Source organism: Hyperolius riggenbachi, chromosome 3 (genome assembly GCF_040937935.1).
Source record: "Hyperolius riggenbachi isolate aHypRig1 chromosome 3, aHypRig1.pri, whole genome shotgun sequence".
In the NCBI taxonomy this organism is placed as follows: Eukaryota; Metazoa; Chordata; class Amphibia; order Anura; family Hyperoliidae; genus Hyperolius; species Hyperolius riggenbachi.
The window spans coordinates 144,090,878-144,117,352 of record NC_090648.1 but is presented as its reverse complement, the minus strand read 5'-3'; the positions used below and the strand labels follow the sequence as shown (position 1 = coordinate 144,117,352).

Here is a 26,475-nt window from a genome sequence, read left to right as displayed (position 1 = left end):
CAGAACCCGAAGTGTGGCCACTTCTAGTTCTGGCCGGCCAATGTGCGAAGTGGCTGCAGCGCAGCGGCCAATGTTAGAAATGGAATGTTACGCCGTCTCGCTGCAGCCAAATTGATGACAAGTTGCTTAATTTAATGAAATATAGCCGGCGGCAATGTAATAGATGAAGCCGCCGGCTTTCGCACTGCCTCTCTCCTCTCCCTGATCGCCCCCCCCCCCTGCCTCCCATACAATAAGTAGCAGCCGGCGGGGACACGCGTGTCCCGAGAGTCGTTCGTTGCGGCAGGGGAATCCTGCCGTTCCTGCAGAGCGGGTGCTGGCAGAAGCAATGTCTGCAGCCTCCCCGCTCTGCTGCGACGAACGACTCTCCGGCTGCATGTCCCCGGCTGCTACTTATTGTATGGGAGGCGGGGAGAGGAGGGAGGCGGGGTAGGAGAGAGGCAGTGCGAAAGCCGGCGGCTTCATCTATTACATTGCCGCCGGCTATATTTCATTAAATTATGCAAGTTGTCATCAATTTGGCCACAGCGAGACGGCGTAACATGCCATTTCTAACATTGGCCGCTGCGCTGCGGCCACTTCGCACATTGGCCGGCCAGAACCCGAAGTGGCCGGCCAGAACTAGAAGTGGCCACACTACGGGTTCTGGCCGTAACATATATATATTTTGTGTGTATAACGGTCATCTCTGGTTCCCTTAAAACTTGAAAAACAAATTAGAAGTAAGCATAGAATTTACTTAAAGAGAGTCTGAAGCCATAATTAAAATGGCTTTTTTGCTTATATATAGCAGGGGCATGTGTGCCCCTGCTAAAACGCCGCTATCCCGCGGCTAAACGAGGGTCCTTTCCCCTCCAAATCCCCCATGTGCTGCCCGGGAAGCGCTTCCATGTGAGGCGGGGCTATGAGCTGCAGCCCTGCCTCACACGCGTCTATCAGTGGCGGATCTCCGCCTCTCCCCCGCCCCTCTCAGTCTTCCTTCACTGAGAGGGGCGGGGGAGAGGCGGAGATCCGCGGCTGATAGACGCGTGTGAGGCAGGGCTGCAGCTCATAGCCTTGCCTCATACGGAAGCGCACAGGGGTAGCAAAATCTACGACCAAGTTGGTCGTGATTTTGCAGGGGGGGATTTGGAGGGGAAAGGACCCTCGTTCAGCCGCGGGATAGCGGCGTTTTAGCAGGGGCACACATGCTCCTGCTATATATAAGCAAAAAAGCCATTTTTATTATGGCTTCAGACTCTCTTTAAGTCATTTTTTTAGTCTACTGTCATTACAGAATCACTGCCTGCCTGTCTTTCACTATAACTTGTAAAAGAAAAAAAAAATGCACGCACTACTTAAAGCACACCTAGACTGCAACAACAAGAATTAGGCCCTGTACACACTGGCTGCGTTGCGCTACAATATAATATCGCAAAGCTTTCATGAAAAAAAAAAAAATTACATTGCACCATTGTGTACAGGTCATCACGATTTTCATGATTTTTCAAAATACCTTAAAAAACTCATGTGGTTTTAGGCATTACTGGGGCTTCTTCCAGCCCCCATAATCTAATCTTTATTGGCCAATCTTACTACTTCAATGTAACATGAGAGTATACCTGTTAAAACAAACAAACAAAAAAAGATTCCTTGCTCAACATTACGCAAAAATTCGTATTTTTATTAACCATCAAATCTGTACAACATATTAAAAAAAACAAAAAACATAAAACAACAATAGTGGCCACAAAGATATTGATGGCTGTGTTCCTGCTGCTCCTCTCCAGCTGATTCAGACCTCCCAGTCTTGGGGCACCATCACGCACCTCCCACCCACCATGTGTCTGCACGTGCCCAGCGATAACGTTAGTTTCCCTCCGTTCGGCTGCTCGCTAACTGGCCTGTCAGTACAGGAGGGGAGGAGACAGAATGCGGCTGAAAATTTAAAGTGGCCACGCCTCCCACCTCAAGCGGTAAGGAAGTATGCGTTTTCCTCACCACTTGAGGAAGTATGCGTTTTCTTACCCAAGTTTCACTTTGCGTTCTTTTTAATTGTCCCATCAGTATAATCGTCTTTCCCGCTACATGTGCTGTAGCTGCGGCCCAGCCCCAGTCAGTGGTTGACTAAACTATTACAAAGAAAGTATATTAAGTGCCAAACCTGACAGATCTGCACCTTCCCCACTCCTGCATAACTGCTCAAAAAGCCACCAAGTCTCAACAGTTAAAATCTCAAAATGTCAGCATTTTGGTATTTGCATACGACCCCAACCTTATGTCTTACATATTCATTTCACAAAGCTACAGGTACAGGGAATGAAGTAAGGGAATTTTCCAAACAGAAGCACAGACAGATATAAACCCCACACAATGTTTTTATTCTTTTTTCACCTTAAACATAATTAAACTTGACATTTTTGTAGCCAGGCCTTGTCTGCTAAGTCTGTGTACACAACAGGATGCCTCATAAATAAATGAAAAAGCAAGAGTCAAATTGTAACAAAACGCATTAGGTCCCTTTAAGAGAAAACTTCTGTGAAAAGGCAAAACGCTGAGAAATGGGACAAGTTTTTGGGTCATCAGAACATAGCGTCTTCATCCTCCTTGATCAGAAAGTAAACCGTCACTGGCCCGCAGCTGGTATGGACAGTCTCTGTGACACGAGCAAACAGCCAGGATCCCAGGCCATACATGAGAGTGGGGATTCCTGTCAAGTGGACAGAGAACCAATCAGAGAGAATCCCTTGGGCAAGAGCAGTTTCCTCAGCTCCTCTTACACCGCTTTGCATTTACATTCCACCATCAGTGGTTCCCCCATTATTGTGCTAGCGATGAAGAGAAGAAATAACTTTATTTTATTTATTTATGTTACAAGCATCTCTGCAGCTTTACTAATGAAAGGCAGCCAGAGAGATAATAATGCGATTAATATGAAACCCATAATAACCCGCTAACATAATGGGCTGTTCTAACCAACAGCAGCAAGGGAGATTTTAATAAGCTGCAATAATAAAGCAAAGTAATTAATCCCAGCCATATGGATAAGCAGCCACAGGAAGCCACGCTCCGCATATTCTGTTTGAAAAGACAATTGATGGCCTTTATAAAGCTAAATATTTAATAAGCCTTGGGTGGGAGGCAGGATGGAGTGTGTGGGGTGTAATTACAGCATCTCTCCATCACTTACCTAGATTTATTGCTTTCAGAGTGGTAAAGAAGTGGTTGAAGACATGCAGGTCCTGGGGGGCAGCTCGGGAGCAGTGATACTTAATGAAAGGGAAGCAGCCAGTTCGGAGGATGTGGTAATTTGTGCCTTTCACTTCCCAGTTGAAGTTAGATAAAGCAAACTGGTCATTGACCACGGTGCTGTACTTCACACAGAAAGAGGTCCAGTGCGGCAGGTTCCGCTGCAGCAGGTGTTGGCTCAGGACCTCTGAGGCCTTGGGGCGGGGCCTTCTGAAGGAGCGTACCGGGAAGAGGAGGACACGCAGTAAGGCTTCATGGGCCTTCTTCGCCAATAACATTACTGAGATAGAAAGAGAGAATGAGACAGAAACAGCACAGTTCAACAATGGCTCACACGGATCTAAGCTAAAACACATACTGAACACACCAATCAAGCTAAACCACAGTACAAAACTAGCTGGAGGCAAAAGACAGATTATCCAGTTTTATAAATGATATGCATGCAGACTTGTGCATGTAAACAGTTTATTTTTACAAATGGTCTTAAAAAGGAACTGTAGTGAAAATGACATCATTATTTCAATTGCTTATTGTTTACAATATTAATTTATAGATTATTTACTCAGTGTTTGCCCATTCGACAATCTTTCCTCTCCCTGATTCTGAAATTTATCACTAGTGTTGACATCTTTAGTTCTGCCAAGTGATCTGTGCAGAATGTTTGTTTCTGAAAGTTCTATGCACAGAGGAAGATATCGCTTGCTTGGCAATTAGAAAAAAAGTTATTTCCCACAATGCAACGAGATTTAGAGACAGCAAACTGTCTGGACCATGGTCATGACATCACACTGTGGGAGATTTCTTGTGGGAAAGGGAGGTATCAACTGCTGATTGGGGTGAAGTTAAAGAGACACTGAAGCGAAAAAAAAAATGATGATATTATGATTTGTATGTGTAGTACAGCTAAGAAATAAAACATTAAGATCAGATACATCAGTCTAATTGTTTCCAGTCAGGAAGAGTTAAGAAACTCCAGTTGTTATCTCTATGCAAACAAGCCATTAAGCTCTCCGACTTTCAAAGTCGTGGAGAGGGCTGTTTTCTGACTTTTATTATTTCAACTGTTCCTGAACTATTTACTCTTTCTCTGCCAGAGGAGAGGTCATTAGTTCACAGACTGCTCTGAAATAATCATTTTGAATGCAGAGTGTTGTGTAATCTGCACATATAGAATGATGCAATGTTAGAAAAAACACTTTATACCGGAAAATAAAAATATGAGAATATTTTCTTTGCTGCTAATCTTCTAGTAATTATTCATAGTACACAACCAATTCACTATATCATATATTTTTTTCTCGCTTCAGTGTCTCTTTAAATACTTGGGTAAAGTTCTTCTTTAAAGTACAGTTCACCCACCTATAGTACATTTGCAAAGTGGTAAGCCAGTAGTTAGACATCTAATACATGAAAATAGGCCAAATTACATCACACATTACTCACTTTGGTTTACAAGAGTGACATTTCTTAAATGGAATTTAACAAATAAAAAATACAATGATGTGAGTAGAAACATGATGTGCTAAAGAGCAGGAAGATAAAACAATGAAATCCGCTGCTGCTCTCAACAAATCTAAGTAGATTTTACTTGCTATTTGAAGGAACATTAAGCAGGGGCATGCTTCATTAAAATGTAAAGCCCCTTTAGAGAACTCCAGGTATGTTTTCCGCATGGATGGAGTGAAGGTAAGTGTAATGCTCTTAGTTCCACAAACTCTCTTGAGATTTGTCACCTATACAGTCTGGACAGGTTTCCTTCTGCTGCGCAGCAAGTCCCAACACACTGCTGAGAACTGGGTACGGCTCTTCAGCATCCAGTGCAGCAGTAAAGGGCTGATTTACACAGAAGATGCATAAAAACATAAACATTTTACGCTTCTCTTTCAGTTGCCATGTGTTTTCATGCACATTTGTATGCGTTGCATGCAGCAGTGCTTTGTGAAAAACTTTAAAAGTTAAAATTCATACCATGTTTCCTTGAAAATAAGACAGGGTCTTATGTTAATTTTCTTTTTAAAATATTTGTTAGGAGCATTTTTCAGGGGACGTCTTATTTTTCCATAAAAAACAAACTATGTTTTTTCTTGAACAAAAAATAAAATCAACATTTATTGAAGTGTAGTCATGTCATCACATTCTGGGACATCATCATAACCCTCCAAGCCATGAATGCCATCTACAACAATCTACATTTACCAAGAGCCCGGTACTTGCCATCCCTTATTGTTTTGGGTCTTGGGGGGGTCTTTTGTGTGTGATTCCTTTGGGAATGTCTTCTTTCCTTGGTGAAGGGTCTATCTATGCTGCTGCATTCTATTGCTATTTGATTTGACTTTTCTTACATCTATACCATAGCTGCCTGGATACTGTGTAAATTTACTTTTTTATGAACTGTAAATAGGGCTTATTTTTGGAGTAGGAGTTACAGTTCAAGCAGCCTCAAAAATCTTGCTAGGTCGCTATCTTGCTATTTTCGGGAAAACAGGGTAGATGTAAAAGGACCCACAAGGAAACATGGACATTTTCTTCACCTGAGCTGCATATCAAGTTGTATGTTGAATAGAAGCTCACTGTAAAGGTGGCCACACACCATACAATTTTTTTAAATATCTGTTCAATTTAAGAATTGCAATCCATTTTTCTGACTGATTGTAACATTTCAAAAATATGACCAATGTACCACACACCTATGATCAATTTCTTCCCAATTATGATAAAAATGATTGGAAACTCTTGAGTAAATTGCTAGTGTGTGTATATTAATAAATTGACAATCCAACACACACCATACAATCTTTAGTAGAAATGCACTAAGCTGCACTAAGCAATTATAAGGAGTGCAATAAAAATTGTAAAAAAGAAATTAGGCAGGCAAAGATTGAAGCTGATAACCAAATCGCTAGGGATATCAAATCTAACCCAAAAAAGTTTTACAAGTACACAAAGAAACAGCACTGTTGAAAATTACAGAGGCAGAAGAGTCTCAATCTTCTAACTGTAATATTAAATACTTAACGCAGGAAGAAGTGAAGGCAAGACTAAATAAATTAAAAATAGACAAGGCACCTGGCCCGGATGGCATGCATCCTCGGGTCCTAAGGGAATTAAGTTCAGTTATAGATAAACCTCTTTATCTTATCTTTTGTGACTCTCTTTCAACTGGTAGAGTCCCAGTGGATTGGCGTACAGCCCCCGTTTTCCCATTATTTAAGAAGGGCAAAAAAATCAGATCCAGGAAATTATAGACCTGTAAGCTTAACATCAGTTGTATGCAAACTATTTGAGGGGTTACTAAGAGATACTATACATGACTTCATACTAGAAAATAATCTTATTTCTCAGCATCAATATGGGTTTACTAAAGACAGGTCCTGTTTGACTAACATGCTCAGCTTTTATGAGGTAGTGAATGCTAATATGGATATTGGGAATGCTGTAGATGTGATATACTTGGACTTTGCAAAGGCCTTTGACGCCGTTCCCCACAAAAGTCTGGTGCAAAAGTTGAGGATGCAAGGACTGGGGAAGAGTCTGTGTGCATGGATAGGGAACTGGCTAATGGACAGAAAACAAAGAGTTGTGGTCAATGGATCGTACTCAAAATGGGAGACTGTTAGCAGTGGGGTACCACAGGGGTCTGTTCTGGGTCCAGTGCTCTTCAATTTATTTATTAATGACCTAGTAGATGCAGTAGTGAGCAATGTTGCTATTTTGGCAGATGATACAAAATTGTGCAGAATCATCAACTCTCAGGAAGATAGTGTCATATTGCAACAGGATCTGGATAGGATGGCTATATGGGCACATACATGGCAGATGAAATTCAATGTTGAAAAATTTTGGACGTACTAGTGGTCTAGCACCATACAAAATCAATGGGATACAGTTGGGGACATCAAACTTGGAGAAGGACTTAGGAGTACTCATCGACAACAAGTTAAATAATCGTACTCAATGCCAAGCAGCTGCAGCTAAAGCTAACAAAATTTTGGGATGCATTAAAAGGGAAATAAAAACTCGAGTTGCTAGCATAATATTGCCCCTGTTTAACTCTCTAGTAAGGCCACATCTGGAATATGGAATTCAGTTCTGGGCACCACATTACAAAAAAGATATTGCAGTTTTAGAGCAGGTGCAGAGACGAGCAACAAAATTGATACGTGGGATGGAAGGTCTCGCTTACCAAGAAAGGTTAGATAAACTGGGTTTATTTAGTCTAGAGAAAAGACGCCTTAGAGGGGATCTAATTAACATGTATAAATACATCAGAGGGCAATATAATAGCTTGGCGGATGAGCTTTTTGTCCCAAGGCCTTCTCAAAGGACTAGAGGACATGATCTGCGCATGGAGGAAAAACGTTTTAGCCATTTATTTAGGAAAGGGTTCTTTACAGTAAGAGTGATTAAGATGTGGAATGCATTGCCACAGGAAATCGTTATGGCAAACTCTATACCTGCATTTAAAGGGGGCTTAGATGCTTTCCTTGCGTTGAAAGACATCCATGGCTACAATTACTAGGTAATGCCTAATGATGTTGATCCAGGGATTTTATCTGATTGCCATCTGGAGTCGGGAAGGAATTTTTCCCTTTAGGGGCTAATTGGACCATGCCTTGTAAGGGTTTTTTCGCCTTCCTCTGGATCAACAGGGATATGTGAGGAAGCAGGCTGTTATACTGGTTGAACTCGATGGACGTATGTCTTTTTTCAACCAAAATAACTATGTAACTATGAAATTGAAGAGAAATATCTGTCATTCCGGATCGATATAAATTAAAAAAAAAAAAGGGAAATGCGATCGGATTTTTCAGTAGAATGAAAAAAAAGCTTTCAATTTTTTTTCGGGAGATACAATCGTTTTTATCGAATTGCTGTACAATCGGATAATTTTATTGTATCGTGTGTGGCCACCTTAATTGATTCATTGCAGTTCACAGATATATATTGGAACTTCCCACACAGCAGAATCCTGAACAGCAACTTGCATAAACCAGAAATGCTTCGGAATCAGCAGCCAGGATCACTTATTATTTATTTTAAATATTTATATATCGCTGACATATTACACATCACTGTACAGAGTATATTGTCTTGTCACTAACTGTCCCTCAGAAGGGCTCACAATCAAATCCCTACCATAGTCATATGTCTGTGTATGTATCGTGTAGGTATAGTCTAGGGCCAATTTAGGGGGAAGCCAATTAACTTATCTGTATGTTTTTGGGATGTATGAGGAAACCAGAGTGCCCAGCGGAAACCCACACAGACACGGAGAGAACATACAAACTTCTTACAGATGTTGACCTGGTTGGGATTAGAGCCAAGGACCCAGTGCTGCAAGGCGAGAGCGCTAACCACTGTGCCACTGCGCTGCTACTTTAAAGCAAACCTAAATTTAAAAATGCTAAATGACTCTAATAGTACACTCCATTCTACAGAGTACTTTATTAGGGGTCATCCATTACCATATCCACTGCCCAAGTGACCAATCACAGACCCAGCCCAAGTATGGTCATAGGACTCGGCATACACATCAGCACTATGAATTTTACAGAAATGGAATCCTAGTCATAGGTCTGTAGAGAAGCTGTATTTACCAGATGATCACTGTACTCTGGGCTAATGGACTTTACCATTTTACATTCAGGTTTGCTTTGAAGGGGTTCTGTGTTCCTTTTCAAAAACAAAAACAGACTGCCATGTGCAACTACCAGCATTACATTTCATCCACACCATAAGTATTTACCGTATGTTTTTTAAGCCCTCATAACTGTTTTACACTATGTAAGCTATATACTTTATTCACCTGTTGGGTTTTTTTTGTTTTACAGTTTCTCCCTGAATTTGTTACTACTGTATAGCTTTTAGGTTGCAGTAGGAAAATAAAGCAGGAATAAAATTGTGTTTTGTGCAGACCTTCATTTCAGGCTGCCAAGCAACAAAATGTGAATATTTTAAAGTTGGTGGACTCTTCTAGGCCGACTCTATCTACATCAGATGTGTCAAATTCAAATACAAAGTAGGCTGAAACTGAACTCTGGGACCAAGTTGCTGACCAATGTCAATGGCTAATGGCTACCCCCCTCTCTTATAAAGTTCCTTGATGTCTAATGGCCTCCGCTCTCTCCCCTATACAGTTCCCTGGTGTATAGTGGCCCCCTCCCTCCCATATAGGGTTCCCTGGTGTCTAGTGGCCCCCTCCCCTACACAGCTCCCTGGTGTACAGTTGGCCCCCCTCCTACTCCTACACAGCTCCCTGGTGTCTAGTGGCCTCCTCCCTCCCCTATACAGCTCCCTGGTGTCTAGTGGCCCCTCCCTCTCTTATTCAGTTTCCTGGTGTCTATTGGCCCCCCTGCCTCCCCTATACAGTTCCCTGGTGTCTGGTGGACCCCTCCCTCCCCTATACAGTTCCCTGGTATCTACCAGGCCCCCTCCTTCACCTATACAGTTCTCTAGTGCCTAATGGTCCCCCTCCATCCCCTATACAGTTCCCTGGTGTCTAATGCTTTCCTCCTCTCTCCCCTATATGGGTTCCCTGGTGATCTAGGGCTTCACCTCCACTATAGCTTACCTGTTAGACTACCTAAACGATGATGCACATATGACTATGGCAGGGATTAGATTGTGAGCCCCTCTGAGGGACAGTTAAGGGACAAGACCATTAACTCTGTACAGCGCTGCTCAAATACTAAATAATAAGGTTCTCCCCATGGTTGTTAAGGTTTATTTACTACAACTAAAATGCAAATCATGTCGAGCAGATGCAAGATTATGCAAATTAAATACGCACATTTCATGCAGCTTGAAAACAGAGCAACTGAATCCTGCAAAGTGGAATCGGTTTTGTCAGTTTTCAAGCTGCATAAATTTGCATACACAATTTGCATAATCCTGCATCAACTGAATTATTTGCATTCTAATAACCATCTCTAACCACAACATCAAAAAACTAGTTAACTGACTTCACACTGACCATAGTGTATGCAACTGGCCATCGGTCATGCTGTCTGAAAAGCTTTGCAAAAAAAGAAAAAAAAAAAAAAAACATGTTTGCGTAATAAATGAGAAAAAAATGAATATACTTCTAGGTCAATGTTATGCCATGCTCTACTCTGCCTAGATATTCAGCACCAAGGCACCGCAGTGCTGAGTAGTGCTGACAAAGCTGTCAAAACAGCAAGTTCTCTATTCACACTGCTGGGATTACAGGATGTCCTTTAAAGCAAACATGAACCTTCCTTACGCTTCATCTAATGTCGACCATGTTTTAAATAGCTAACTGATGAGCGAAAAGTGTTATCTCAGCATTCCAAAATGTAGCGTCTTTCTGCAAATTCTGAAGATGACATTTCCTGTATGTAGCAATGAATTGTCCCTTGCTCCAAATCCTAACGGGTTACTTTTGCCTCTATGCTTCTCCAAAACTGAAAAGGCTGGTACACCATGATAAGTTCAAGTAGTGAATCAGCACTGCTGAAATCCACAGCTCTCCACTATAGATGTTAATGGTGAAGATGGTTGTTATATGTCTTTGTTAACTGTCTTTGTGAGGAGTTTCTCACTGACAGTTTCGATTTGCAAAGGTGATTGTGATTGACTGAGGTGAGGGGCTGAGTATTGTGACCTCAGTGCTGCCATGATCACCGAAGTACTAGACTAGTGGCAGTGAAGAGCTAAAAAGCACAAACTATCCCACTTTTGGAGCAGCATATGGTTCCACTAATATGAATGGGTAAAACAGTACACCCATTTATTTATTTAAGTATTTATATAGCGCTGACATATTACGCATCACTATACAGAGTATATTGTCTTGTCACTAACTTACCCTTATGCTGGGTCGATTTCGGGCCATTAAGATGGCTCGATAGATAATTTCCGACATGTCCGATCACCATTCGATCGTTTTGCCGCTCAATTTCTCATTGACGTGAATTGAAACGAGCCAGAAGATAGGAGAATCGAGCGGGCAAAAGATTGGGCGCAGAATCGAATGCCAGAATCAACCCGTGTATTCCCAGCATTAGAGGGGCTCACAATCTAGTCCCTACTATGTCAATGTATGTATCATGTAGTGCATGTATCATAGTCTAGGACCAATTTTAGGGGGAAGCCAATTAACTTATCTGTAAGTTCTTGGGATGTGAGAGGAAACTGGAGTGCCCGGAGGAAACCCACACAGACACGGGGAGAACATACAAACTCCTTGCAGATGTTGATCTGGCTGGGATTCGAACTGGGGACCCAACGCTGCAAGGCGAGAGCGCTAACCACTAACCACTATGCCACCGTGCTGCCCATGCAAGTTTCCCCTCTACCTATTTATATTAAGGCTTCTATGAAGTAAAGGCTAAAACATATTGAAATTGAAGTACGGTAAAACATTTTTTTTATCTCCATCTCCATCTATTGTTCTTTTCTTTATTTGTATACAGTACTTCTTTCATCTGATCTGTATATTTATCATCAACCTTTGTGCACTTTTATCTTTTGTATACTATTTTTATTTTATTCTAAAACATTTTTTTAAATTTTTTAGTATTGAAAATACATACAAATACCGTAAATGCATTTGGCAGGCGAGCTATGCTGTTATCACTTACAGCTGAGATGAAGTTATTCAATTCTCATATGCAATTGTGGGCCACACACTGGCCTCAATTCACGGAGCTTTATCAAACATTTTATCAAACGTTTGATAATTTACCTCATGGGTAAAATCTCATTTTGAAATCACTAAGGTGTTATATATTTATCAAATGTTTTATCGATGAAATGATCAATAAATATATAACACCTTAGTGAGTTTAAAATTAGATTTTACCCATGAGGTAAATTATCAAATGTTTGATAAAGTGTTTGATAAAGCTCCGTGAATTGAGGCCACTGTCATTTATTTTTGTTGGCGAACACAACTTTACAATCCTTTGCTATAGTGAAGTCCTCACACATTTTTAGCACAGCTCAATTTAAATGCCAATTCACACTGCAGGATAAAAAACGGATCCGTGTAAAAACTGATCCATCCAATCAGTTTGTCACAGCGTACGTTTAATTCGGCAGCTGGTAAGCTGGGTGCAGGGTGGGCCGAATGACAGCTCTCCCTGCTGCCGTTAAAATCCCCGGTGGCGTTAACTACCTGACGACTGTGTCACACCAATAGGACTGCGGCGGTAGCCCCAGGACTGCCGAATGCCGATTGGCGTTAAGTCCTGGAACTTCAGTTTAGCAAGGGATGCGTGGCACGTATGCACAATCGTCCCCTGCCGGTTCATCTGTCTGCTTGCCGCGATCGCAGCTGGCAGACTGTTCAGAGCCAAATGGGGAAAGAAATCCCTTTTGTTTACATCTGTACAGCGCTGCAATCTCCTGCAACGATGTACGAGGGGCACTCGGCTGTCCCTCAGAGCGGCTCCTAATGCATGTGCTCTCATAGACTGATGCCTATAAGAGGTGGGGATGAGTGCCGAGATGGCACAGGGGAGGGGGAAGGAGAAAGGAGGGAAAAGCCTCCCTTTTTTAATAAAAAAAAACAACAAAGATAGCAGCAGCGATCAAAGACCTCCTACAGAGTGTCCTATTAAGGACAATAAATGGAGGCAAGATTCAGTTGTGTGCTAAGTTGTAGTGCTGTGCAGCAACCTGACCAAGCTGCACAGCCCTGTATTGTGAAAAATGGCCTGGTCACTAGGGGGTTGTAAGCCTGTGGTCCTGAAGTGGTTAAATACCATTTCCCCTCTAAGTTGTAGCAACTTGGAGGGAGATGCAATTAGGGGTCTGGTGATCACCGGATTCAGAATTACCCTTGCGCGGGGCGCGTAGCACAACACAATGGCTGCACACCTTGGCGCACAGTGCCAGGCGCTGAAATGACCTGATTCGCTGTCACTGACCAGCAGAGATGGGCAATGGGATGTTAATACTGACTTTATGCAAATTTTGTGGATTTTTTTATGTAAATGTGTTTATTCTGTTTGTTCTTGGTCCAGTCAAAATTTATCAGCTACCGAATTTGATTGGTTCAAGTCAAAGAAGCATAATATTTGCACATTAATTTTTCCAAATTATTAGCACCTCACTGATTCTCTCTATTGAACAGTATGGTGTGGACTAAAATGCAATCACTAAATATTCTTTCTATATTTCCTGTCCCTTCATGTGGGTGTAAAATCCCCACATAGATGATAAAGCAGAAAGTTGCTTTAGTTTTAAGCGAGCAGCATATCAATAACATGGTAAACAGCTCTGAGTTAGGGAAATAAAATATGAAGAATCCTTTGCTGCTCATTAACTGGCGGTGTTACAACATGAAAGTTGCTAACAGTCTCCACTTCTCTTTATTAGCACACAAAAGAGAAGGAGCCTGCTCTATTAATTACAGAGGTGAAGCCAGCCTTGTTTATGTCTGCCTATGATTAATAAATAGCAGCACCTGCCATTTTTAGTGCAGTAAATAAACAGGGAGCTGATTAATTATCAAGCTCTGGCTGCACAGCTCAGCGAGTCCTAGAAATCACACTAAGAAACAGCAGCAAGGCTTTCTGGACTTCTACGCTAACATTTAAAGTCCTATAGTCCTATATAGTCCATATAGTCCTATATGCAGCTTGAAGAAGGACATAGCCCGAAACATCCGTCTGTCGGTGCACAAGTTGTGTTTGTTCTGCACTAATAAATGTAATTGAGTTTCAAATACTATTGTTGGTGCTGATGGTTTTTGGTTTTGTTGCTTAGGTAACATGCATGTTGCTAGTGTACTATACTATATGCTACTTTCGTAACGGACATTATTTATTAATTTATTGTATTTATAAAGCGCCAACATATTGCGCAGCACTGGACATTAGTTAAGGTTACAGACAATACTTAGGTGTCACATACAGCAATACAACAATACATGAATACAAGAAAAACCAGATTACGCAGCACAGTATGAGTACAAGGTAATGCTTAGTAAGTCACTGGATGGGAGCATGGGGATTGGGCAAATTGAGTTCACTCAAAGGCATAGCATTGGTGCACAGTAATGGAGGTGCATGATCAGGTAGGACACAAAAGGAGGAGGATCCTGCCCAAAGGCTTACAATCTACAGGGAGAGGTAGGGACATAAAAGGTAGGGGACCTGAGTTCAGCTGTGGGTTTAGAGCACTAGTGAGGGGGTGGTCGGCTAAAGTGAAAAGGTGAGTTTTGAGGGCCTTCTTGAAGATGTTGAAGAAGGAGGGGGCTGCTCTAATGGGTGAAGGTAGAAAGTTCCATAGTGTTGGAGCAGCTCTTGAGAGGTCCTGGAGGCGTGCATGGGACTGGATGATGCAGGGCCGGTCAGGCGAAGTTCATTGGAGTGGAGTGAGCGGCTAGGTGTGTACCTCTGAGTAAGATCGGAAATGTAGGTTGGACAGGTTTTGTGGACAGATTAGTAAGTCAGACACAGTAGCTTGAATCTGATTCTGGACTGGATAGGAAGCCAGTGGAAAGATTCACAGAGGGGAGCCGTTGTGGTGGAGCGATGGGAGGAGTGGATAATTCTGGCTGCTGCATTCATGATGGACTGCAGCAGGGCAATTCGGGTGATAGGGAGACAAGACAGGAGGGCATTGCAGTAGTCAAGGCGGGAAATTATGAAGGCATGAATGAGGAGTAGGGTGGTGGCAGGGGTCAGGAAAGGGTGGATCTTGCAGATGTTATGAAGGTAGAAGTTGCAGGACTTTGTGAGGTTTTGGATGTGGGGAGTGAAGGAAAATGCGGAGTCCAGGGTGACACCCAGACAGCGGGCTTGAGAAGTAGGGCAAATGGTAGTGTTAACAGTGACATGCACATCTGAGAGGTTCAGGGATGGCCAGGGTGGGAAGATCATAAATTATGTTTTGTCCAGATTTAGTTTCAGGAACCTAGCAGACATCCAGGAGTAGATGGCTGATAGGCAGGAGTAGACCTTGAAGTGGTGGATAGGTCAGGGGTGTGGAGGTTGATCTGGGTTTCATCTGCATACAGATGATAGTTAAAACCCATGGAGGAGATAACCTTGCCAATGGAGGATGTGTATAAGGGGAACAGTAGGAGGCCAAGGACTGAGCCTTGGGGGACTTCCACCAAGAGGTGGTTGGGGGTAGATGAGGAGTCATTGAAGGATGTCGTCAAGGAGTGGTTGGAGAGGTAGGATGAGAGCTGGGCCAGGGCGAGGTCCTGAATGCCCATGGACTGTAGGGACTGGAAGAGTAGGGGATGGTCCACTGTGTCAAAAGCTGCTGAAAGGTCAAGAAGGAGGAGAATGGAGTATTTGCCTTCAGCGTTAGCTAAGGCAAGGTCATTGACCACTTTGGTGAGAGCTGTTTCGGTTGAGTGGGCAGGCCGAAATCCAGATTGCAGTGGGTCTAGCAGTGAGTTGGCATTGAGGTACTGGGTCAGGCGTTTGTGAACCAGACGCTCAAGGAGGTTTGAGGCAAAGGGGAGGAGGGAGATAGGGCGGTAGTTGGAAGATAGCAAGGGGTCGAGGGAGGGTTTCTTGAGCAGGGGTAATACAGTGGCCTGCTTGAAATCTGAGGGGAAGGTGCCTGTGGATAGGGAGAGGATAAACAGACTAGAAATGTGCACACTATCTAGGTAACTCGAGTTGCGCTATTTACGCAAGACACATTAAGTAACTGGCGTAAGTACTGGTAAAATTGCTGTGTGCTGTGTGAAGATGGATGCATGTAATGCGGTGGCAAGGGCTGCGCTATCACCAAAAGCACTTTGAACAGCAGCAGTGATAGAAGATGGAGTATTGCCTATACACAGAGAACTAGGGAACAGCCCACCTAATGTAATGAATGCTTGAAGATTTTAGCCCGAATGTCCATACCATTTATGGACCTCCCTTAGGCAACGTTCACAGTGGCAGCAACAAACGCAACGCAACAGAATAAAAAAGTCGCTCCACAAATTATGCAAGCTTTAGGTTGTTTACAGTGAAGCACACAGTCAATTAAAAGTATTATAGTTTCTAAGCTTTCATACCTGAAATGGAAAAATAAAAAAGTTACCCATATATACTCGCACATAAGCCGACCCCCATATACAGGTAGTCCCCGGTTAACAAACGAGTTAGGGACTGTAGGTTCGTTCTTAACCTGAATCTGTTCTTAAGTCGGAACACTGTGCCATCTCTGTCCCCTGTACCTCCCCTGTGCCTCCAGTGTCCCCCCTCTGTGTCACCTCTGCACCTGCTTACACAAGTTAAAAAGCAATTTTTTCTTAGATTTTTTTAAAATCGATTTTCTCAAAAACTACAAGACCAATTTGAAAAAAATTGTTTTTTTTTCTTGTTCCCATGGAAACACAGAATCCATGCTGTTTGTATCGGCGGGTCGTTCATAAGTCGGGTGTTCGTAAGTCGAGGACTACCTGTAAGCCGAGGTACCCACTTTTCCCTCAGAAAACGTCAAAATGTGGATGACCTGCATATAAGCCCCCTCCCCAGTATCACCCCACCTCCCCAGTATAGCCCCTCTACAGTATAAATGGCCAGATGCAGCCCCAGTATGAGTCATCCCATACACAGTATAAATAGCTAGGTAGGCCCCAGTGTGAGACGGCCCCACTCCCCATAGTCAGATGTGCACCCACATCTCTGCTAATTGTCAGTGCCCCTCACAGTGCCCCCCCCCCCCCCCCCCAGTGGCCAGCCTCTTCTTGATACATATCCTACCGAAAACCAGGGACATTGCCAAAGACAGATCTTCCACACCCTGGAGTTTGGACTGTCAAATGACTGTTGCTGACTGGAGTATATTCCCACATGGCAGAATTCACACTAGACAAAGTAAGATTATAAGGGTGAAGCTGGACTCACCAGGGCACGGAGTACTTCCCTTAGGAACTGCAAAACTGCAGGCTGGAAATATAACTGGTTAGCCTAGAGACACACAGCCCACATCATCTCCTTTGCACTTCACATGCTGCCTCCCTGACTGCTGTTATCTTGCGTTGTACTGAGCATGTGCAGGGAACAGCAAAGCATGCAGGGAGATGTAGTCTCTAGAAGATCCTCATAGGGTTTCACTCTACTCCCCTCCCTGTCCTGTTGGGAAATGTTCACCCAGCCTCTTGCCATTAACCTCCTTAGCGGTAACCCCGTGTGTGACACGGGGTAAGCCGCCGGAGGGTGCCGCTCAGGCCCTGCTGGGCCGATTTAAATAATTTTTTTTTGCTGGACGCAGCTAGCACTTTGCTAGCTGCGCCAGCACCCCGATCGCTGCCGCCGCACGCCCGATCGCCACTATCCGGTGCGGCGCGTGCCCCCCCCCCCCCAGACCCCGTGCGCTGCCTGGCCAATCAGTGCCAGGCAGCGCCGAGGGTTGGATCCGGAGTCCCAATGACGTCCCGACGTCGCTGACGTCGGTGACGCCATGGCGACGGGGGAAGCCCTCCAGGAAATCCCGTTCTTTGAACGGGATTTCCTGATCGGAGATCGCCGAAGGCGATCGAAGCGGGCGGGGGGGGGGGGGGGGGTGCCGCTGAGCAGCGGCTATCATGTAGCTAGCCCTGGGCTCGCTACATGATTTAAAAAATTTTTTTTTTTAAAACTGCTGCGCTGCCCCCTGGCGGTATTTTTCATACTGCCAAGGGGGTTAATGCCTTTGAAGTTCTGTAGATTTCACTTTCTACTTCCCCCTCCCTCCCCCTGCAGTGCGCCCATTAATATCTATTTGTTTCTTGTTTTTTTCATTTCTGTATCTCCTAAAAAGGCTGAGCTGTTAAGGTGGCCACTAACAGCCCAACTTCTAGCGAAAAATCATTTGAGCGGTCAGAAATTCTGATCGGATAGGTTGTAAATAATCTCAGTTGATGGGCACAATCGATGATGAACGATTATAGAAATAGTTGTCTGATTGGATTTTCTTCAAACCAAAATTTGGATTTTCTTGTTGGTTGTGATAGATAGGAAACAAAGATTGTTTTGTTAATGGTGTAGTGAACGATTTTTCTCTCGATCAGAATTATCTGATCGCTCAAATGATTTTTCGCTAGAAATTGGACCGTTAGTGCCCACCTTAAAGAGGCACACTGTGATTATGCTCAGAGCTGCCGCCTGCATACGGCCGTGGCTGCAACTCACTACCATGTCGGAAGCACTGATAGTGAGAGTTGCACCCACGGGAGAGCTCTGATCATAACAAACACTATTGCTTTTTTTTCCTTCATATTTTTGTTCCTCTTGCTTTTAATTCTGCTTCTTCTTAGAACAGAGCAAGCTCTTTGACAGCATGCCTGTGCAGCATTCATTCCTAAACGGTCCCCCAAAATCATCATCAGTGATTGTATTGTCAACAGCAGTAGTGTACCTAATGAGCTGTAGGCCCCGATGCAAGTTTGGAGCCCCCCAATCACTCTATACATAACAATTGATACTTCGCACCCAAACCTGCCAATGGCAACTACAGTGTCGGTGGAGCAAGAAGGGGATGGGGAACAGTTTGTTAGTGATCACTACTATTCAAAGTATCTATAGAAGTGATTATTACCAGCACAGGACCAATAGAGCGCTAATACTGCAGTTGAGGGAGGGCCCTTCTGGGCCCCGATGCATTGGCTACCTCTGCACCCCTGGTCAACAAACACGGTGACAACAACCAATCATCAGCAATGGAAGATGCAAAACATGTCAAGGAGTGCAGAACTAGAATGTACTGTTTCTCTGCAGAGAGCGTGGTGAACACCCACAGCAGAGGATCTATTCTCTCTAGGTACTAACCCCTCCAGCTACCCGGCTTTTCCCTGACCAAGTTCTGCACAGCTAAGCTGGAAGCTCAGCTCACTGCTTTCATTTCGTCCGCTCACCTGTAATTTGCTCAGCCACGTTCCCTCAGACCCCGCCCTCTTATTTTCACCTTCTGCTGTGTTCAGCTAATCTTCATTGCTATTGGTTCTCTCTACATACAACAAGTAGATAAACCAATAGAGAAGTAGCCGGAGATACCACGCACAGCCCCATGCGCAGTTGAATAGGCTGTCCCTAAAGCTTGGTTGACAACCACGTCTGTCAGAAATAGCTACTTTTCAGACTGCGCGTGTGCAGCTCCCGTAGTTAATGACGCATAAGCAGCGCAATGGAGGAAGGATGTTATCAGTTTTTGCTGTGCTACAGTTAATATTTTGAGCAATTCCCGCAGCGTTTTCTGGCACGCACAGCCTTCTCTGTTTACTCTTCTGTTTCCTGTTCTGCACTAAGTTTTTTTCTTCCTCTGTGGTTACATTAGTAGCAACTTCTTCCGTAAACTTTTCCTAACTTGTGACCACTTCCCCCGCCGCTGCTGCCTTTCCACTTGCCCTTCTTCTTCTCTCTCTGTACACCCCTCCTCCTCTTGCTGTGATCTTCACTTCAATCACTTGCATGACAGTCCATTCAGTCTGTCTCTCCGGCTTGGACATGGGGGATCAGAGCAGCATTTACACAATTTAGGAGAGAGGTCACATAGCTGGCTGTTATGGGAGCTCACCCTGGAGCGTTTTTTATTTATTGGTGCAGGCATACAAACAGTGATTTTCCACTATGACAGGTAATAAGAGCTCAAGCACACACATACAGCACTGCTTCATGTATGCTGCACATAGAAAATACACATATTTGCTATATTACATTTACCGTGCCTTTTCTGACATGAGAGTAACCAAGCAGCTCAGGGTGACCCAAACTACTAGGAGTGTGTAGGGGGATAAAAGGGACCAAAAAGCCCTCTTACTAAAAAAGCAAAGCTTGGTGTAATTGCCTTCTTAAAGAGAATCTGTAACGACAAAACGTCCCCTGGGGGGTACTCACCTCGGATGGGGGAAGCCTCAGGATCCTAATGAGGCTTCCCACGCCGTCTGCCGTCTCTCGGGGGTCTCGCTGTAGCCCTCCGTACAGCGGTGATGTAATATTTACCTTCCTGGCTCCTGCGCAGGCGCTCTGGCGGCTGTCGGCTCCGAAGGAGGCGGAAATACCCGATCGCCGTCGGGTCCGCTCTACTGCGCAGGCGCAAGTCTCCGGCGCCTGCGCAGTAGAGTGGACCCGACTGAGATCGGGTATTTCCGCCTCCTTCGGAGCGAAAGCAGCCACAGCGCCCCCGCTGGAGCCTGCAAAGGTAAATATTGAATTGAACAGTCGGGCCTGTCGCCGGCTGTTCGGAGGGCTGCAGCGAGACCTCCGTGGGACAAAGGACGGCGTGGGAAGCCTCATTAGGATCCTGAGGCTTCCCCCACCCGAGGTGAGTACCCCCCAGGGGACGTTTTTGATGTTACAGAGTCTCTTTAAAACAGAAGGAAATTTGCAATAACTCAGTTATAAATGAACATTTGTGGTTCCCCACAATGCACTACTACTAAACATGACACCGGCGGCTATTCATTTCGCTGACATATCAGAGATGAGATATGAGATATCATATCAGATATGAGATAGGCAAATTATTTATCCAATCTCAGCACGGGGATCAGAGGCAAAGTCCACATTCTGGCCAATAGCACAAAGCGACATTTCATTAGCTTAGAGGCTTGACAGATACTGGAACCCAAAACACTGATGTTTACAAATACGCTGCAAAGTTATATTCAAACCTTTCTTGTGGGTTCTGGTTGCATGGAAGACTATAAAAACAGCGGTTTTGTTTGAATGACTGCCTTTTGTCAGACCAGCATACTACAAATTATCTGATACCTAAATGTTTGAGAGCGTGTTGTGTACCCAATCACATCATCAGAATTTCCCTATGAGGTTTTCTGCTGGGTCCCTTAAAGTATATGTCCGAGGATAAGGGGCATTCCTACCATTGGGCGTGGGAGGGTGTGGCACACCGGGTGTCTGACAGGGAGTGGGGTGTCGCCACGACCCCCCACAGCGGCAGAGCAGGAGGGGAAGCATCGCTAGAAGCGGGGACAGCGGCGGGGAGGGGGGCCAGAAACCCTCCTTCCTCACCTGGGTCCCCTCCTTCTGCCTCTCTCCCCATCCATATATCAGCGGCAAGTAGGTGCGGCCGGCGGATACTCACCTGTTTTCTGCGTTCCAGGCGCTGGAGCGCAGTGTCACCATCATCACAGCTCTCCGTCTTCAAAGCCTCTCATTGTGCTTCCCATCACTGGGTGTAACTATACTACCTACACTGGGAGCAACTGTACTAGCTACACTGGGGGCAACTATACTAGCTTCACTGGGGGCAACTATACTAGCTGTACTGGGGGCAACTAAACTACCTACACTAGGGGCAACTATACTACCTTCACTGGGGGCAACTATACTACCTATACTGGGGGGCAACTAAACTACCTACACTGGGGGCAACTATACTAGCTACACTGGGGGCAACTATATTACTTATACTGGGGGCAACTATATTACTTATACTGGGGGCAACTATATTACTTATACTGGGGGCAACTATACTACGGGCAACTATACTACCTATACTGGGGGCAACTATACTAGCTATACTGGGGCAACTATTCTGGAGGCAACTACACTAGCTTCCTAGTGCATTAGTATGCCATATTCACTCCTTTCCTGTTTTTTTTTTTTTGGGGGGGGGGGGGGGGGGGGTCTTATAATACCCAGCACCGGGTGTCAAATGCCCTAGGATATAAAAAAATAAGATCTACTTCCTGGGGCTTTCTCCAGCTCCTGGCAGCCGATCTGTCCCTCCCTGCAGCTCCGGTGTCCCGGGATGCCCTCAGTTGGAGATGCCAACCTCGCCAGGTTGAGATCTTCTGCATCTGCGCAAGCGCACCCGCTCGCACTCACGTACTTCTGCACCTGCGCAGAACACTCCAGGTCACGAGAGCGATCGCAAGTGGCACGGCCGTGCACTTACACCGATGATCCCAACCTGGCGAGGTCGGCATCTCCATCAGAGGGGATCCCAGGACACCGGAGCTGCGGCGAGGGACAGATAGGCTGCCAGGGGCTGGAGGAAGCCCCAGGTAAGTAGATCTCATTTTTTTAATATCCTCAGACTTTAAAGCAGTGTTCCCCAACCCTGTCCTCAAGGCCCATTAACAGTGCATGTTTTGTGGAAATCCACAGAGGTAGTTAATCAGCTCTGCTGAGACACTAATTACCCCACCTCTGAATGTTTGTGGTTTTCTGCAAAACATGCACGGTTGGTGGGCCTTGAGGACAGGGTTGAGGAACTCTGCTTTAAAGAGTAGACTAGCACCCACCAGCCAGATCTCATCCAGGGCACTTTCTACATGTGGCTTGTAATGTGTTGGTTTCTTCTGTTCGGTTTACTTCCTTGCATGCAAAAAGCATACAGATTATTTGGCATGTGTACATGCAAAAAGGGCACTGGGGAAATTTGGACATGGGAAATAGCCACTAGTAGAGTATTGATAACATTACTGATATTCTACTATTGGGTCGTAAATCTGGAAGGAAAATATCTAAATTTTACCAATATTTTACTACCTGTAACACCAAACCTAACCCTATTCTCACACAAGCCCACCCTCTACCGATGGCTAACCCTAACTGATCCCCCCTCGATGCCTTGTCCTAAACAGATTCTCCCCCCCCCCCCACTAATGCCTAACCCTAACTGACCGCCCCTCACCGATTCCTATCCCTAACGATCCCCCCCCCCCCACGATATCTCACTGACCCTGCTCCCCTGCCTAACCGTGTCCATACCCTCTTCGCTGCTATATGCACAAAATGCCAGGATTTGCACACCTTAGGCACCCATGTTAATTGTGGCTATAAAGGGAAGTTTGGGCACCTGAGGAGGCCTATAAAATAGCAGGTATCGGAGCCACCTTCTATACAAACTGTGACTACAAATAGCGGGCAGTTTTATAGTGGGCGGCCTCTGGTCGAATTTCCCTTTATTGTCACAATGATAGTAAGCCTGAATTGTAAGCAAACCTGGGGATTTTAACTTAGTGTGGGGTTCTTCCAGGCCCCATAGTCCAGCAGGTCCCTCGGCATCCTCTGGGCCACCTCTGTTCTCCTGCTGGTAGCTCTGAAACTCCTGCGGTCTTGAGCTCCACTGCACATGTGCAGTCCCATCCGTGCATGCTCCACAATCTGCACAGGCCTATTTCATTCTTGTGAGAAATACGCATGCACAGATGCTTCTGGCAATGGTATTGAGCATGCGCTGTAGGTGCAACTTGGGGCTTCAGTCTCAGGAATTTGGAGCTGACAGCGGAACAGTGTAGGAGACCCAGAGGGACCTGCCAGACTATGGGGTGCTGTAAGAAGCCCCAGCTAAGTTAAAATTCAAATCTTTACTTCCGGTTCAGGTGTGCTTAAACTGGGTGCCCAAACTTCCATGGCAACTGCAGTGCCCAAATTTCCCATTACTAACCGGCTTCCCCAAAAAACTTTCCTGGAATGAGCGAGCCAGACTGTTTCCATGAGCTGAGGTGAAGAAGCAGCTTCAGGCAAAGTCACATCTATATTTAATATAAGTAAATCATATTTTTAGTTTCAGATGAGATGTTATTGGTGCCTTTTTTTTCCACCTGCTTTTCATGTTTTCACATTCAATTGTATTTTATTACCACCACAGACTCACAGATGAATGCACGTTATGAATAAGAAACAGGCATGTGAAAACGTATGTGCACGTATGTTTAGAATTGTGAATGAGGCCTCAATTCATCTTCTCATGTACAGTATCACATAGTTAAGGGCAGGTTCACGCTTGGAGCGCCGCTTGCCCATGATCGCGTTCGGCTGCACAATTTGCGGCCAAAATCTTGTGATTCAGCTCGATTTGCGCTTGTGATTCAGCTCGATTTGCGCTTGTGATTCAGCTCGATTTGCGCTTGTGATTCAGCTCGATTTGCGCTTGTGATTCAGCTCGATTTGCGCTTGTGATTCCTGTTGATTGACTAAGAATCACATCACAATCGCTCCCGAAACACTGCATGCAGCGCGTTTGCGATTGATCAAAATCACAAACGCTGCTGTGTAAATGTATCCATAGGGATACATTAGTAGCAGCGCTTTGCTGATCACCGGCGATCAGCAAAGCTCTGAAAAATCGCCCATTGTTAACTAGCCCTTAAAGAGAAACTCCAACCTAGAATTGAACTTTATCCCAATCAGTAGCTGATACCCCCTGTTACATGAGAAATATGATGCTTTTCACAAACAGACCATCAGGGGGCACTGTATGACTGATTTTGTGCTGAAACCCCTCCCACAAGAAGCTCTGAGTACCGCGGTACTCTGGGCAAACTGCCACAATGTAACAATGTTCACAGACAGGAATTAGCTGTTTACAGCTATCTCTAACAGCCAAAACAGCTAGGAGCAGCTACATAACTTGTCCACAGTAAAAATGTCACCGTGTAATAAATGTCAGAATGTAAATCGGGGAGAGGAAAGATTTTACAATGAGCAAACACTGACTAAATCATTTATACATAATTATGGTAAAAAATGAAGCACTTTTTTTACTACATTATTTTCACTGGAGTTCCTCTTTAAAGCAATACTGAAGTGAGCTAAAAAAAGGAGTTAGATACTCACCTTTGCAGGGGGAAGGCTATGGATCCTATATAGAGCTTTCCTAGTCCTCTCTCCATCCCCTGGTTCCACCACTGTCCCCTGTTGAATTTCAGCACCTTCAGGACTCCTCGGCCACTTCGAAAGCTACTTGCATCCCAGAGTGCTTCCGAAGACCGGCACATCCATACTGCGCATGCACAACCTCAGACTTGCATGTGTGCAGTACGGATTCACCTGGAGATGCGAGTACGTCCGAAGGCTGCCCGATAGAGGGCTGAAGAGGTATTCAACCAAAATGGTCAAGATCTTCATCGGGGCCCAGTGCTGGAACTATGAGATGAAGAGAGTAGAGGGGAGGCTCTATGGGATTTAGAGCCTTTCCTCTCCATAGGTGGGTATCAAACTTTTTTTAAGTTAGTATTGCTTCAAAATTAAACATCGCTATAGCTGAGGGTGGAAAATCCTTTAGTTCAGTTCCATTCTTTCCAGGAATTAATTGCAATCCCTGTTTCGTATTGCTTATATGTAACACATACAGTGGTGTGAAAAACTATTTGGCCCCTTCCTGATTTCTTATTCTTTTGCATGTTTGTCACACTTAAATGTTTCTGCTCATCAAAAACCGTTAACTATTAGTCAAAGATAACATAATTGAACACAAAATGCAGTTTTAAATGATGGTTTTTATTATTTAGTGAGAAAAAAACCTCCAAACCTACATGGCCCTGTGTGAAAAAGTGATTGCCCCCCTGGTTAAAAAATAACTTAACTGTGGTTTATCACACCTGAGTTCAATTTCTGTAGTCACCCCCAGGCCTGATTACTGCCACACCTGTTTCAATCAAGAAATCACTTAAATAGGAGCTATCTGACACAGAGAAGTAGACCAAAAGCTAGACATCATGCCAAGATCCAAAGAAATTCAGGAACAAATGAGAACAAAAGTACTGTAATTGAGATCTATCAGTCTGGTAAAGGTTATAAAGCCATTTCTAAAGTTTTGGGACTCCAGCAAACCACAGTGAGAGCCATTATCCACAAATGGCAAAAACAAGGAACAGTGATGAACCTTCCCAGGAGTGGCCGGCCGACCAAAATTACCCCAAGAGCGCAGAGAAAACTCATCCGAGAGGCCACAAAAGACCCCAGGACAACTTCTAAAGAACTGCAGGCCTCACTTGCCTCAATTAAGGTCAGTGTTCATGACTCCACCATAAGAAAGAGACTGGGCAAAAACAGCCTGCATGGCAGATATCCAAGGCGCAAACCACTTTTAAGCAAAAAGAACATGAAGGCTTGTCTCAATTTTGCTAAAAAACATCTCAATGATTGCCAAGACTTTTGGGAAAATACCTTGTGGACCGACGAGACAAAAGTTGAACTTTTTGGAAGGTGCGTGTCCCGTTACATCTGGCATAGAAGTAACACAGCATTTCAGCAAAAGAACATCATACCAACAGTAAAATATGGTGGTGGTAGTGTGATGGTCTGGGGTTGTTTTGCTGCTTCAGGACCTGGAAGGCTTGCTGTGATAGATGGAACCATGAATTCTACTGTCTACCAAAAAATCCTGAAGGAGAATGTCCGGCCATCTGTTCGTCAACTCAAGCTGAAGCGATCTTAGGTGCTGCCACCTCTGAATGGCTGAAGAAAAACAAAATGAAGACTTTGGAGTGGCCTAGTCAAAGTCCTGACCTGAATCCTATTGAGATGTTGTGGCATGACCTTAAAAAGGCGGTTCATGCTAGAAAACCCTCAAATAAAGCTGAATTACAACAAT

General features: G+C 44.4%; 1 protein-coding gene across 2 annotated transcripts; it reads right to left on the bottom strand.

Moving 5' to 3' along the window:
* Window positions 1-1,642: 1,642 nt before the first annotated feature.
* Window positions 1,643-19,106, bottom strand: C3H15orf61 (chromosome 3 C15orf61 homolog). 2 transcript variants are annotated; one of them, XM_068272441.1, is made up of 3 exons: window positions 19,046-19,106; window positions 3,170-3,508; window positions 1,643-2,689 (listed from the first exon to the last, which is right to left on the bottom strand). In XM_068272441.1, the coding sequence occupies exons 2-3, from the start codon at window positions 3,504-3,506 to the stop codon at window positions 2,562-2,564; spliced, it is 465 nt and encodes a 154-aa protein (XP_068128542.1). In that variant the 5' UTR covers window positions 3,507-3,508; window positions 19,046-19,106; the 3' UTR covers window positions 1,643-2,561. The 2 variants fall into 2 exon arrangements, with proteins under 2 accessions (XP_068128542.1, XP_068128543.1); XM_068272442.1 differs by lacking the exon at window positions 19,046-19,106 and adding an exon at window positions 18,960-19,033.
* Window positions 19,107-26,475: the final 7,369 nt, after the last annotated feature.

Coding starts and splice junctions, on each gene's coding strand:
- C3H15orf61 (XM_068272441.1), bottom strand. CDS start 3,506: ATGTTATTGGCGAAGAAGGCCCATGAAGCCTTACTGCGTGTCCTCCTC. Junction 2,690..3,169: donor TCTGAAAGCAATAAATCTAG/GTAAGTGATGGA, acceptor TCCACTTGACAG/GAATCCCCACTCTCATGTAT.